Source organism: Pseudonaja textilis, chromosome 5, assembly GCF_049901715.1.
Source record: "Pseudonaja textilis isolate UNSWEBS1 chromosome 5, rPseTex1.2, whole genome shotgun sequence".
NCBI classification, from domain to species: domain Eukaryota; kingdom Metazoa; phylum Chordata; class Lepidosauria; order Squamata; family Elapidae; genus Pseudonaja; species Pseudonaja textilis.
Window position 1 is genome coordinate 70,235,963 of NC_141994.1, and position 12,174 is coordinate 70,248,136.

General features: G+C 45.0%; 1 protein-coding gene across 2 annotated transcripts in view; it reads left to right on the forward strand.

Moving 5' to 3' along the window:
* Positions 1-12,174, forward strand: part of SFMBT2 (Scm like with four mbt domains 2) — a 51,466-nt gene that overhangs the window by 12,611 nt on the left and 26,681 nt on the right. For both annotated transcript variants that reach the window (XM_087935321.1, XM_026721583.2), the window contains exons 4-7: positions 1,532-1,772; positions 6,574-6,662; positions 8,143-8,389; positions 11,755-11,852. In XM_087935321.1, coding sequence (XP_087791447.1) covers positions 1,532-1,772; positions 6,574-6,662; positions 8,143-8,389; positions 11,755-11,852 — 675 coding nt within the window. The remainder of the gene's footprint in view (positions 1-1,531; positions 1,773-6,573; positions 6,663-8,142; positions 8,390-11,754; positions 11,853-12,174) is intronic.

The window sequence follows — 12,174 nt, forward strand, 5'->3', positions numbered from 1 at the left end:
ATTTCTCTTGCTAAATTTTTAAGTGAGTTTTTTCCCCATTTTGTAATCTTTTTTTGCCACTGTTCTAACCAAGGTTTATGGAGACACTAACAAACACAGGGTTAGTCTCAAAACCGTTTTTTCCCTCTATTTCAATGGCTGTGAAGTTTAGTCATTCACAGCCCATAATGAGTCTGAAACAGTTTGTAAATAGTCCCATGGAAGTCTGCCTTTCCTTCAGGATAAGTCTGATAAGCACACACCTTTGTTTTCCTTGAAATGCTGCCAACGACTAAATGTCCAATTAGTTATACGAGGCAAAACTGAACACAAATTCAACACCGAGCTTCAGGTTCCAAACTGACCAGTACAAACAAAGTTGCTTCCTGCAAAGATTCCTGTCCTTTTGCTCCTCCTTTATGTCTTATGGGAGGGCCAATCACCTCCAAGCCTTATTCCCAAGACGCCTCTTTTGTGTTAACTGTTCTTGCCTTCTGGCAGCTCTGCGCATGTGCATACTGGGAACAGGCTCCCCTTGTTCTTCTGCCTCGCTGCTGTCAGATTCTGGAGGCTCCAGAGTCAGCATGTAACTCCCAGATGGCCCTGGCCCCATCTCTGCATTGGATGCAGGACCCTTGTCTGAGTCCTCCCCAGACTCCCGGACTGGCCCATGTTCCTCCCCACTGTCCGATTCCACTGTCATCTCTGCAGGCTGCTGATGGACCACAACATCCATATTTAAAAAAAAGAAAAATAAATGTTGAGCTCAATTTTGGGGTTGTAAATCAAGGACCACCTGTATTGCTTTGGAATGCAGTTACTCAAATCAGCTCAATCCATACTACAGATTGCTGGCCCTTCTCCTCCCTTTGCTGCTGTGATGACCCGGGGCGTGGCACAAAGGCAACACCGTCAAATAAGCAATAAGAGTCCCTTTATTATCTCAAACTTTGCCCCCAATGTCTCCTTTGGCTGGAGAAAAACTCCTAGGAACAGCCTTTAACTAGGAAATTCAGTCTAAAACAAGGTGCACACAAACTGTTACTAAAAATCCAAACACACCAAGCTGAAGTAATTAACTTGACAGGGCAGGAGAAGGAATTTCAGACTTAAAAGCACAGCAAAACTCACACAGTTGGGAAGATGCCAGGAACACGGATAAGCCACGACGAGACCAGATTAATTCACATTCGTTCCCAACAACTTGCTGGGCGCAGCTTTCTCTTTTATACACTGTGTTCCCAGGTGCAGCTAATGAAGGGAATCAGGACCCTTTCCTCCCCTGTAAGCCATGCAACTCACGTTGCTTCCTTCTCCGTTTCTCCCTGCATGCCCTGGGATGAAGAGCAGATAGGCCTGAGTCTTCCTCTGAATTCCCCCTCCCCTGCTCTGCCCAGCCGGACTTTGTCCTTCCCCAGTTTCTTCCACAGCCAACGGAGCCACACTCCCACTCCCTGTCAGCTGTTTGGCTTCTCCTACTGAGTCAGATTCCAACAGGGACATGACAGCTACCTTCCAAGATGACATTTACCCCTGTGTCTCCTTTCTCCAGGTGGAAATCAGCCTTCAGAGCAGCTTGCAGCCTGGTATGAAACTCGAGGTGGCCAACAAACACAATGCGGACACCTACTGGGTGGCCACAACCATCACCACGTGCGGCCAGCTGCTGCTGTTGCGTTACTGCGGTTACGAAGAAGATCGCCACGCTGACTTCTGGTGCGATGTGATGACCGCCGACCTCCACCCTGTGGGCTGGTGCACGCAGAACGGGAAAGTGTTGATGCCCCCAGACAGTGAGTCTGAAGCTGCATTGCGGGTCTCAAGTTGTGTGATGCACCTTCTGAATGGGGGCGGGCCCCTCCCTTTGAAGCAGTTGTAGAAATGTTTGGTGGAGCTGGTTGTGTTTAGAAGGCTTGGTTGGACAAGAGGGTGTAGCTCTCTGAAGGTCTGTGGAGATTCTCAGTCATCCAGGTCATGGTTGTCCCAAAAGTGGTTTTTTTGCAGGGGTGGGCTGCAAATTTTTTAACAACCGGTTCTCTGGCTGGGCAGGCGTGGCCGGCTGGTCATGTGACTGGTTGGGTGACGTCACTCATCACACCCAGCCCCGCCTGCCGGCCACTCGCCTCAAAGGAAGAGATAGGATTCAGCCAGTTGGGGCTAATCCGACCACTGGCTGGCCACGCCCCCACCCGTTTTTAGGCCTGTTTGGGGGCCATTTTCTGGGTTGTTTTCAGGCCATTTTGGGGCTGGTTTGGGGCCATTTTTCAGCTGTTTTATGGGCTGTTTTTCAGACTGTTTCTGAGCCATTTTCAGGTCATTTTCAGGCTGTTTTCAGGTCATTTTGGGGTCGTTTTCCAGCTGTTTTCTGGGCCATTTTGGGGCCGTTTCTGAGCCATTTTCAGGCTGTTTTTGGGCTGTTTTCAGGTCATTTTGGGGCCATTTTCAGGACATTTTCCAGCCGTTTTCCAGCCACTTTCCAGCTGTTTCAGGGTCATTTTCAGGCCATTTTTGGGGCTGTTTTCACGTCATTTTTGGGCCATTTTCCAGATGTTTTCAGGTCATTTTCAGGCCATTTTCCAGCTGTTTTCTGGGCCGTTTGGGGGGCATTTTCTCATCATTTTCAGGCCATTTTGGGGGCATTTTCAGGCCATTTTCCGGCCTGTTTTCAGGCCATTTTAAGGCTGTTTTTCTGGACAAAAACAGCCTGCAAAAAGGGCCTGAAAATGGCCCAGAAACATCCTGAAAACAGCTTGCAAAACGGGCGCGAGTGAGGCCAACCAGTGGTGAAGTTTGCTGGTTCACTGAACTGTGCCTAATCTTAACTACGGGTCTGCCACAACTGGTGCAAACCAGCAGCAGCCCACCTCTGGCTTTTTTCAAGAGGCAAGTAGAGCTTCTGTTTTTTCTTTGAAAACGTTTCGCTTCTCCTCCAGGAAGCTTCTTCAGCTCTGACTAGATTCTCCTTCCATTCCCCACCATCTGGTCAGAGCTGAAGAAGCTTCTTGGAGGAGAAGTGAAATGCCTTAAGAGAAAAAAACAGAAAGTCCAGTTGCCTCTTCAAAAAAAAAAAAAAAAGTGCCTTTGGGAGTTTGTCCCAAAGATGTTTTCCCCCACTGGACTTTCTTGGATTCTTTTTCTTTTGAAAACATTTCACTTCTCATCCAAGAAGCTTCTTCCATTCTAACTGACTGCTCTCTCTGAAGGGAGGAACAGTTAGTGGTCGAGCAGGCCATTTGGATGCAAGGAACTGCTAGTTTGATCCTCAAAACCATTGCCAGTTGGGGACAGTGTTGAGGTAATTCCCCGTTAGGAGAATGAGCACATACAGGGAGACGTATTTGAGAGAAGTGTTTGAATAATACACACAGAATACACAGATACACTGTACAGTAAATGTAGGTTTTTACTTCCAGAAAGGTTTAAGCAAAGTCCAAAATAAGCAAATCCAAAAGTCATTCACAGGTAAATCAGTCAGTTTTTCAATCTAGGGATAATCCAAATATCAAAGTCCAGTGTCAAAAAACAGTATCAGACTTACATTAAATCCAGTAATATCAATCAATTAGAAGAAATGGAGCAACGGCAATACTTTCCAACAGAAGGAAACAGAGATACTCACTCAGACACACTCTCTTCTGAGACTAAGACTAAGACAAATCAGGCTTCTGGCTCCATCTTATGGCTGTTTGAGAAACCACACCTAATTACAGTTTTGCATTTTCTTAAAGTTACAGTTTTAAAATGTTTATCCTGGTTTATATATTTCTAACCCAAATAGCTGTTAGGTGACTCATATTCCTAACAGACATAGGATCTCGATCAAAGCTGTTTCCTGTCTGAAAAAACAGACTGAAAAGCAGGGAGTCGTTTCTCAGGAACAGATCTGAGATCTGGATGGTCCGACTTGATTTAGGACGGTGGTTCATGCCCCCATCGGAGCCTGAATCTGTGGAGGAAGACGAGCTGGAACTGGAGATGACAGAGATTGAGGTGCGGCTTTGAGTGGAAAATGGGGAGGATCAGGCCCGGTCAGTCCAGGGCCTTTCAGGATTAGGATGGCTTGTAGGCAAGGAGGAAGGTGGGGGGCAGGATGACCAAGAAAGGCTAAGCAGTGAACATGAGAGACAGAGCTCAGGCGATGAGCAAGGACCGCCCCCTCCTGATCCTCGAGCACGGAGAGTAGAGAGAAGGCGAGAACAGCATAGATTGACCCAACTACTCAGGAGGAGAGCACCCCGCCCCTCTCTACAAGGCACACCTAGGGACTGAGACTTAAGGAGACGCTGTGAGGAGGGAACATTTGTCGGGAACAAATGCTGAATTCCTGGAGTGTCGAGTGCCGGCATTTGAACTTTCCTGGATTACTTGCATTTTTTCTGGATTCCTTGCGGTGCTCCTTTGCTTCTTGGACTCCTCAACTTGCCCTGCTGGATTTCTTGCTTTGCAGCCATTGTGCTCACAACATTGTGCCAGAGGCTGCTGGAGGTGTAGGTTCTATTCTATTCTGTTCTATTCTATTCCTTGTCATGTCAAATATTCTTCTTTTGATTCCAGAGGGGGGAAAAAAAATCCTTTTTCAGAGATATTCTGCAGGCCTGCTGGCCCCCAATTATTCTTGTAGTTTTTTAACATCTGTTTGAACATGGGACTATTGGCACCGCTCAAGGCTAAATGCCACAAAGGAGGAAGTCAATCAGTGTCTCCCAATCATCTATGGGATTCATTTATTAAGTTTCCAGTCCTGAGGATGAAGAGATTTGGAATTCTGAGTGTTGTAGCTGGACCTATCTAGAATCCATTGATGAGGGAAGACTTTTGAAGTTTTAAAAAAGTCGGATTTCTCACTGTTCTATCCAGGCAGTATAAAAGTGCATCTTTTCTACCTTATTTCACTCATTTCTGTCTTTTATTTTGTTTTCTCTCATTGTGTTTCATTAGACTCCTGTTTGAAGCATGTGGTTTTTACCCCATGATATCAAGTTGTAGACCTGCCTCAGATTCCTTTGTGAACTGTTTGGCAAATCTATCTGGGCCTTTTGAAAGCTCCTATTTTTATTATATTTTCTTTGGAGAAATGCTCTCGGTGTCCTAGCAACCTCCAAATAACCTGTGGGTGAAGCAAACAACGGCAAGAAAATGTACAATTGGGTTCAGGTGGCAAGAAACAAGTTAATGGTCCATAACTATTTCTAAATAATATTTTGAACGGGATGAAATGCCAAAGTAGAAATGTATGGGAGGTTTAATGAGTACCAATTTGGTGCTAACCCCGAGGCTTTTCAGAGACACACAAGTTAGTCAAAAAAGAAACAGCTAACAGGGTTTGTTTGTGGGCTTAAACGCAGCTAATTTGATCAACTTCTCCAAGCAACCTTAAGACTTGGTGGAGTGGGGTTTGGGGTGCGTGTGTGTGTGTGTGTGTGTGTGTGTGTGTGTGTGTGTGTGTGTTGCATTTTGAGTGGAGTCCCTTTCTCTGTTTTCTGCGGCCGCTATTACAGTTAAACTATTGAGTTGTGTTTGGCTTGTATAATTTGATGAAAATTGGCTGTTTCTCCATCATTCCCTTGGCGAACGGAGAGATTTATTTTCCAGTCAACTGGGTTAACGAAATTGATTAGATCTCTTTGGATGAAGCTGCAGAAACAGGGTAATTTTGAGAGAGCAACTAAGAAGGATATTTAGAAGATACCCCAAGGATTGAAGCTGTGAGCTTCCTTCTAAATGATGGTGTGGCACCAAGCTGCCAAAACAGAGGCAATATAGTAAATCTTTAATGAGAAGGGAGGGAGGGAGGAAGGAAGGAAGGAAAGAAAAAAGGAAAGAAGGAAGGATTAGAAGGAAGGCAAGGAAGGGAAGAAGAAAGGCAGGGAGGGAGGAAGGATTACAGGGAAGGCAAGGAAGAAAGAAGAAAGGAAGGGATGGAGGAAGGGAGGGAAGAAGGAAGGATTACCGGGAAAGCAGGGAAGGGAAGAACAAAGGGAGGGAGGGAGGGAGGGAGGGAGGGAGGAAGGAAGGAAGGAAGGAAGGAAGGAAGGAAGGAAGGAAGGAAGGAAGGAAGGAAGGAAGGAAGGAAGGCCTTAGCATAATACAATATAAGGAAAACTTGGCTTAGCCTAGTATACTTAAAAAAAAAAGACTGAGTGTCCCAGTACATCATATATTGAAAATTAACCAACATTTCATGTGTCACCATGGTATTAGTGTTCAAAATGCAAATGCTATTTGTGGATATAATAGCAGGTTCCCAGAATCCAGATTGGGGAATTCATTGCCTTGAATCTGTGTCGGAAGTGACAGAAACAGAAACTAAGATTCTTCCCGAGCTCAGCCCTTTACTGTTTCACACCTACAGACAAAATCTTGTCCAACTGAAAGACTCTTTCATCTGCATCTCCAATATACTCAGGGAACTATCAGGGAGAGACTGTCCACGCCCTTTTTCTCTCACACACGATATCTAGGCTGAGTTGCCCCTTAGTCCTCTGGGATGCAGTCCCTCCCTCCTGGGGAATCTCCTTACATTCAATTACATAAAGAAAGAGACTAGTTATCACATCCTTCGAGTAATCACATTTTCCCTCTTCTATTTTCAAGCTATCAAAGAGAAATACTCGGATTGGACGGAGTTCCTCATACGTGATTTGACGGGCTCACGAACAGTACCTGCAAATTTACTAGAAGGCGTAGGTATTGACTTAATTTCTGTTCTCCGGGGCTGTAGGTTTGCCACCCAGAAGAAAAATAAGGGATAGGATACAGGATTGAATATTTAATCAGGTCAATAAATAGTCTATTACATTCGCACATGCAGGATAGGGACAAATGTCCTATCTCTTTCTCTCTTCCTCCCTCCTTCCTCTCTTCCTTCTCTCTCTCTCCCTCCCTCTCCCTCCCTCCCCCCCTCCCTCTCCCCTCTCTTTCTCTCTCTCTCACTCTCTGTCACACAGATACACACAAACATACAGGAGGGTCTCACCTTGGCATTTTTAAGACCTGTGAACTTCAACTCCCAGAATCCCCATGCTGGCTGGGGAATTCTGGGAGTTAAAATCCACCGATCTTAAAGGTGCCAAGATTGGACACGTCTTGTCTAATTAATATGGAATATTTAACCAATTCAGTAAATTAACAAGTCCTAGTTTATATTGTTTGCACGTGAAGGGCCGAACGTCCAATGCCTTCTCTTACCTGACCATACCCTAAAATTGCATCTCTTCACCTCATCTCACCTGGGCTTCCTCACATAGCTGTACATGCAGGAACCCTAGGAAAAATTGAGAAAAATACGAAGTGGGATTTATAGAGTCTTCTGATTGAGAAGGGAGTTGGACTAGAAGACCTCCAAATTCAAGCGTGACATGATAGCAGTGTTCCAATATCTCAGGGGATTGCCCCAAAGAAGAGGTAGCCAAGCTATTCTCCAAAGCACCTGCAGGTAGAAGAAGAAGCAATGGATGAAAACTAATCAAGGAGAGAAGCAACTTAGAACTAAGGAGGAATTTCCTGACAGCGAGAACAATTAATCCGTGGAACAACAGAAGTTGTGGCTGTTCCATCACTGGAGGTTTTCCAGAAGAGACTGGACAGCTACTTGTCTGAAATGGTATAGGGTTTCCTGTTTGAGCAAGGGGGTTAGAATAGAAGACCTCCAAGGTCCCTTGCAACTCTGTTACTCTGTAAATTCTGTAGAAGAGGCATCCCTAAGAGCAGCAAGGGGAATTTTGGATGTAAAAATAAGCAATGTCACAGCGCTCTATCTCCCGCCCTTCCCTCCCAAAAATCAGGTTGCAAATGGTTTCTTGTTTTTTTAGTTTTCCTAGAAGGAATTTTTTTTAAATGTATTGATTATTAAATCTATTGGCCATCTCTCTTACTTTAGGCCAACTGATGCCTAATAGGAAGGAAAGGAGGAGGAAAATGGGATGGCAAATATAGTGTGGAGGAAGAAGGAACAATGATTTCCTAGAAGAGTGGATAGAGAGAAATTGGCGGTTGGTCTCCAAACTTGGCCACTTTAAGACTTGTGGATTTCTATGCTGGCTGGAGAATTCTGGGAGTTGAAGTCCACAAGTCTTAAAGTGGCCAAGTTTGGGGACTCCTGGGCTAAGCGGAGATCATGTTCTGTGAAGTGTAAAATAAGGGGTGTTGCTCCTGTTCAAACAGCCTCTGCGAGGGAAAAACGCTGTGGACCTCATTACCCCGGATTCCTTAATAGAGCTGCAGGATGGACAGAGTCCCTTTCAGTTCTGGATAGTGAGCGTGGTTGAGAATGTCGGCGGAAGATTGCGCCTTCGCTATGCAGGGTTGGAGGAAACCGACTCTTACGACCAGTGGCTTTTCTACTTGGATTGTAGACTTCGACCGGTGGGCTGGTGTCAAGAGAATAAATACCAGCTGGAACCACCTGCAGGTACCAGAAATTACTACCTATTCACCTATTATCTGTCCTTCTTTCCATCCATCCATCTAACCAACCATTCCACCATCCACCCATTAATAAATCCATCCATCCATCCATCAAACCAACCATTCCACCATCCACCCATTAATAAATCCATCCATCCATCCATCGAACCAACCATTCCACCATCCACCCATTAATAAATCCATCCATCAAACCAACCATTCCACCATCCACCCATTAATAAATCCATCCATCCATCCATCAAACCAACCATTCCACCATCCACCCATTAATAAATCCATCCATCCATCCATCAAACCAACCATTCCACCATCCACCCATTAATAAATCCATCCATCCATCCATCAAACCAACCATTCCACCATCCACCCATTAATAAATCCATCCATCCATCCATCAAACCAACCATTCCACCATCCACCCATTAATAAATCCATCCATCCATCCATCAAACCAACCATTCCACCATCCACCCATTAATAAATCCATCCATCCATCCATCGAACCAACCATTCCACCATCCACCCATTAATAAATCCATCCATCCATCCATCCATCGAACCAACCATTCCACCATCCACCCATTAATAAATCCATCCATCCATCCTTCTGTCCATTCATCCACCATAAATCCGTCCATCCATCCATGCACCCCTCCATTCCATCCATCTATCCATACTTCCATCCATCTAACCAACCATTCAACCATCCACCCATGCATAAATCCATCCATCTCCTCAATCACATCTATCTATCCATCCATCCACCCACCCACCCACCCATCTAACCAAGATGCATCCATACTTCCATCCATCTACCATCCATCCACCCATCCATTCACCCATGCATAAATGCACCAACATGCATCCATACCTCCATCCATCTATTCTAACCATCCATCCATCCATCCATCCATCCAAGGTGTTGATGTCATTTGATTCATCTTGAGAAAAGCTAAGCAAAGTCAGAAGTGGGTAGTCTTTGGACAAGCCAGGGAAATATCAGGCTAAATTGGGAATGCAAAAGCGCACGCGCGCGCGCGCACACACATACACACACACACACACACACACACACCACCCTAGAAAAAAGCTACTGTTGCAAATAAAACAAAGTTGAAGTGACTCAAGGTCAACAGGATCCAACTTAGCTCAAAGCAATTTTCATTTCAGGCAAAGAAAACATCTAGACATCTTTGGCTGATCTTGAAAAGCTAAGCAGGACTAAATTTAGCGGGCTCTGTGTAGGAGTAAGCAGCACCCTAGGGCTATAATTTTCCTGGAAGAAACAGAGGAATATCTCTTTGCGATCATCCATCTTCTTTTGAAACTTTTAATAAAGTCTTATTAAAAAAGATAAAGTAAAGAGATGAACTTGATTCAAGGAAGTCTTTAAGTCTCCCTAATGTTATTTTAAGCAGCTGTCTCACGTCTTAACAATATGGATTTTAAAGTGGTGTGACTTTGCTTTGCCGAGTTTTCTTTTCCCGTTTTTTAACATCAGGCAGCCTGTCTGGCCTGGCCAGCTGGGGAATTCTGGGAATTGAAGTCCACGGTTTTTAAAAATCACCAGGGTTGAGACCAACCCTGATTATGGCTTCAGCTGAGGCCTGTTTTTCTCACCAAAACGAGCTGCATCGGAGCGGCTGTGAAAAGGCCAGCATGATACACAATAAAAGCTCATTTAGGGCAAAGTGCCAGGCATCTGAGCTTTTTCCTCTTCATTAACAAATAAATTGACTTCTCTTTCTCCACAGAGACGAGCCAGGCTTCCTCAAATCAAATAACCCTTTTACTTTCCCATCGTGGTTCTTTCTGGATGTGGCTTGGAGCAGTGACGTCCTAAACAATGCTAAGGAGAACCCGTTAAAGGGAAAAAAAATGTCCAAATTTACTTGGAAAGAGTTCATTTTGCTTAAAATACTACAAGGGAATTCTCACCTGAAACCCCACAGGATTGGTTCAGTTCAAAGGAGACTTTATAGCCAGTCGTTTATGAAAAGTGCAAATATAAAGATTTAATACTCAACTTACAACCGTTCATTTAGTGACCATTGGATGAGTGGTGCGGTGGCCTAGAGGTGGAGCACTCGCCTCACAATCAGGAGGCTGTGAGTTCGATCCTGGGGTGATGACCCGGCACGTGACACAAAATTAACCAAGTCGCAAAAATAGAATAAAGTCCCTTTAATGCCTCCAACTTGGCCCCAATGTTCAATTATCCCTGGCAGGATATCAAACTCTTAAAGAAAACAGTCTACGGAAGGAGTAAATGCAGTCCGAACCCAAAGTAAAGTTAATTCAAAATTAACACAAACCACACTGAAGGAATTAATACTTAATAATTAATTAATAATTAATTAATAATTAATCCAGGATGATTAATTGCAGACTTCTACCAGTAACGCAGCAACCAGTTGGGAGGAAGCCAAAACACAGATAAGCTCCGACAAGAATAATGCACACTTCGCTTCCAGCAACTTTGCATGCGCAGTTTGTCCTTTTAACCAGTCCTCCCAACGGCAGCCCATAAAGGGGATCAGGGCCCCTTCCTCCCCTGTAGACCACACCACTCACGTTTCTCCCTTATCCTCCCTGCGTGCCCTAGGATGAAGAGGGGATGGGCCTGGGTCTTCCTCTGAATGCCCAGCCGTCTTGTGCCCTTCCCCAGTTTCCTCCACAACCACCTGAGCCACACTCCCACTCCCTGTCAGCTGTTCCATCTCTCCCTCAGAGTCAAACTCCAACTGGGGCATGACACCTGGGTAGAGTCAGATATTTCTCCCCGTGGGCACAATGAGAATATATCTGCTGAACAAAACTCCGCATTGGTGACAGGAAGGGCATCCGGCCAGTAAACATTCAGCTCCATTCAGTTGCCAAGTCTCCACCCCGCAAGGGATTATGGGATCGTTAAAAGAAGATGATTCAGAGGCCATTTGAAGATATGCCAGCACTGAAAAAAGTGACTTATGACTGTTTTTCACACTTAACGACCATTGCAGCCTTCCCCCCATGGTCACGCGATTAAAATTCAGATGCTCGGCAACCCACTCACACTTATGACAATTGTAATGTCCCGGGGATCATGGGGATCCCCTGTTGCAACCTTCTGACATGCAAGGTTTGGGGAAGCCAGGTTCACTTAACAACTGCAGTGATTCACTAAACAACTGTGGCAAGGAAGGTCATACAATAGGGCAAAACTCAATAGGTGTCTCACTTAGCAACAGAAATCTTGGGGTCAATTTTGGTCGTAAGTCGAGGATCGCCCATATCAGCATGCAGGAACATCGAATATGTGCAGCTGGCTTAATCAGTTGTGGGAATTTCCCATGCTTTTTACTGCAGAAATCTCTTCTCTCAAGATTGCGTCTGAGTGGAGAACAGCACTAAACACGGCCCTGGCCGAGGCAGAAAAACGATCCCTTCCCATGGAAGTCTTTAAGGTAAACCTTAATAAACCCTGATTTCTGCTTAATAAACCATTGTTTCTTCTTTGAGCCATTTAAATTGCTTCCCTGCCATCCTCCTTTGATTTCCAGATTTGAAACTAGCAATGGAGAATTTAGCATGGAAATGGTAGATATTCCTTTCTTAAATTTTCTTTCAATCTCTCTCTCTCCCTCTTCCTCCCTCCTCTTCTTCCTCCTCTTCCTCCCCCCCCCACTCTCTCCCTCCCTCTCTATCTCTCTCTCTTTCACACAGACACACACAAACACATACAGGGGGCCTCACCTTGGCACCTTTAAGACCTGTGAATTCCCCATG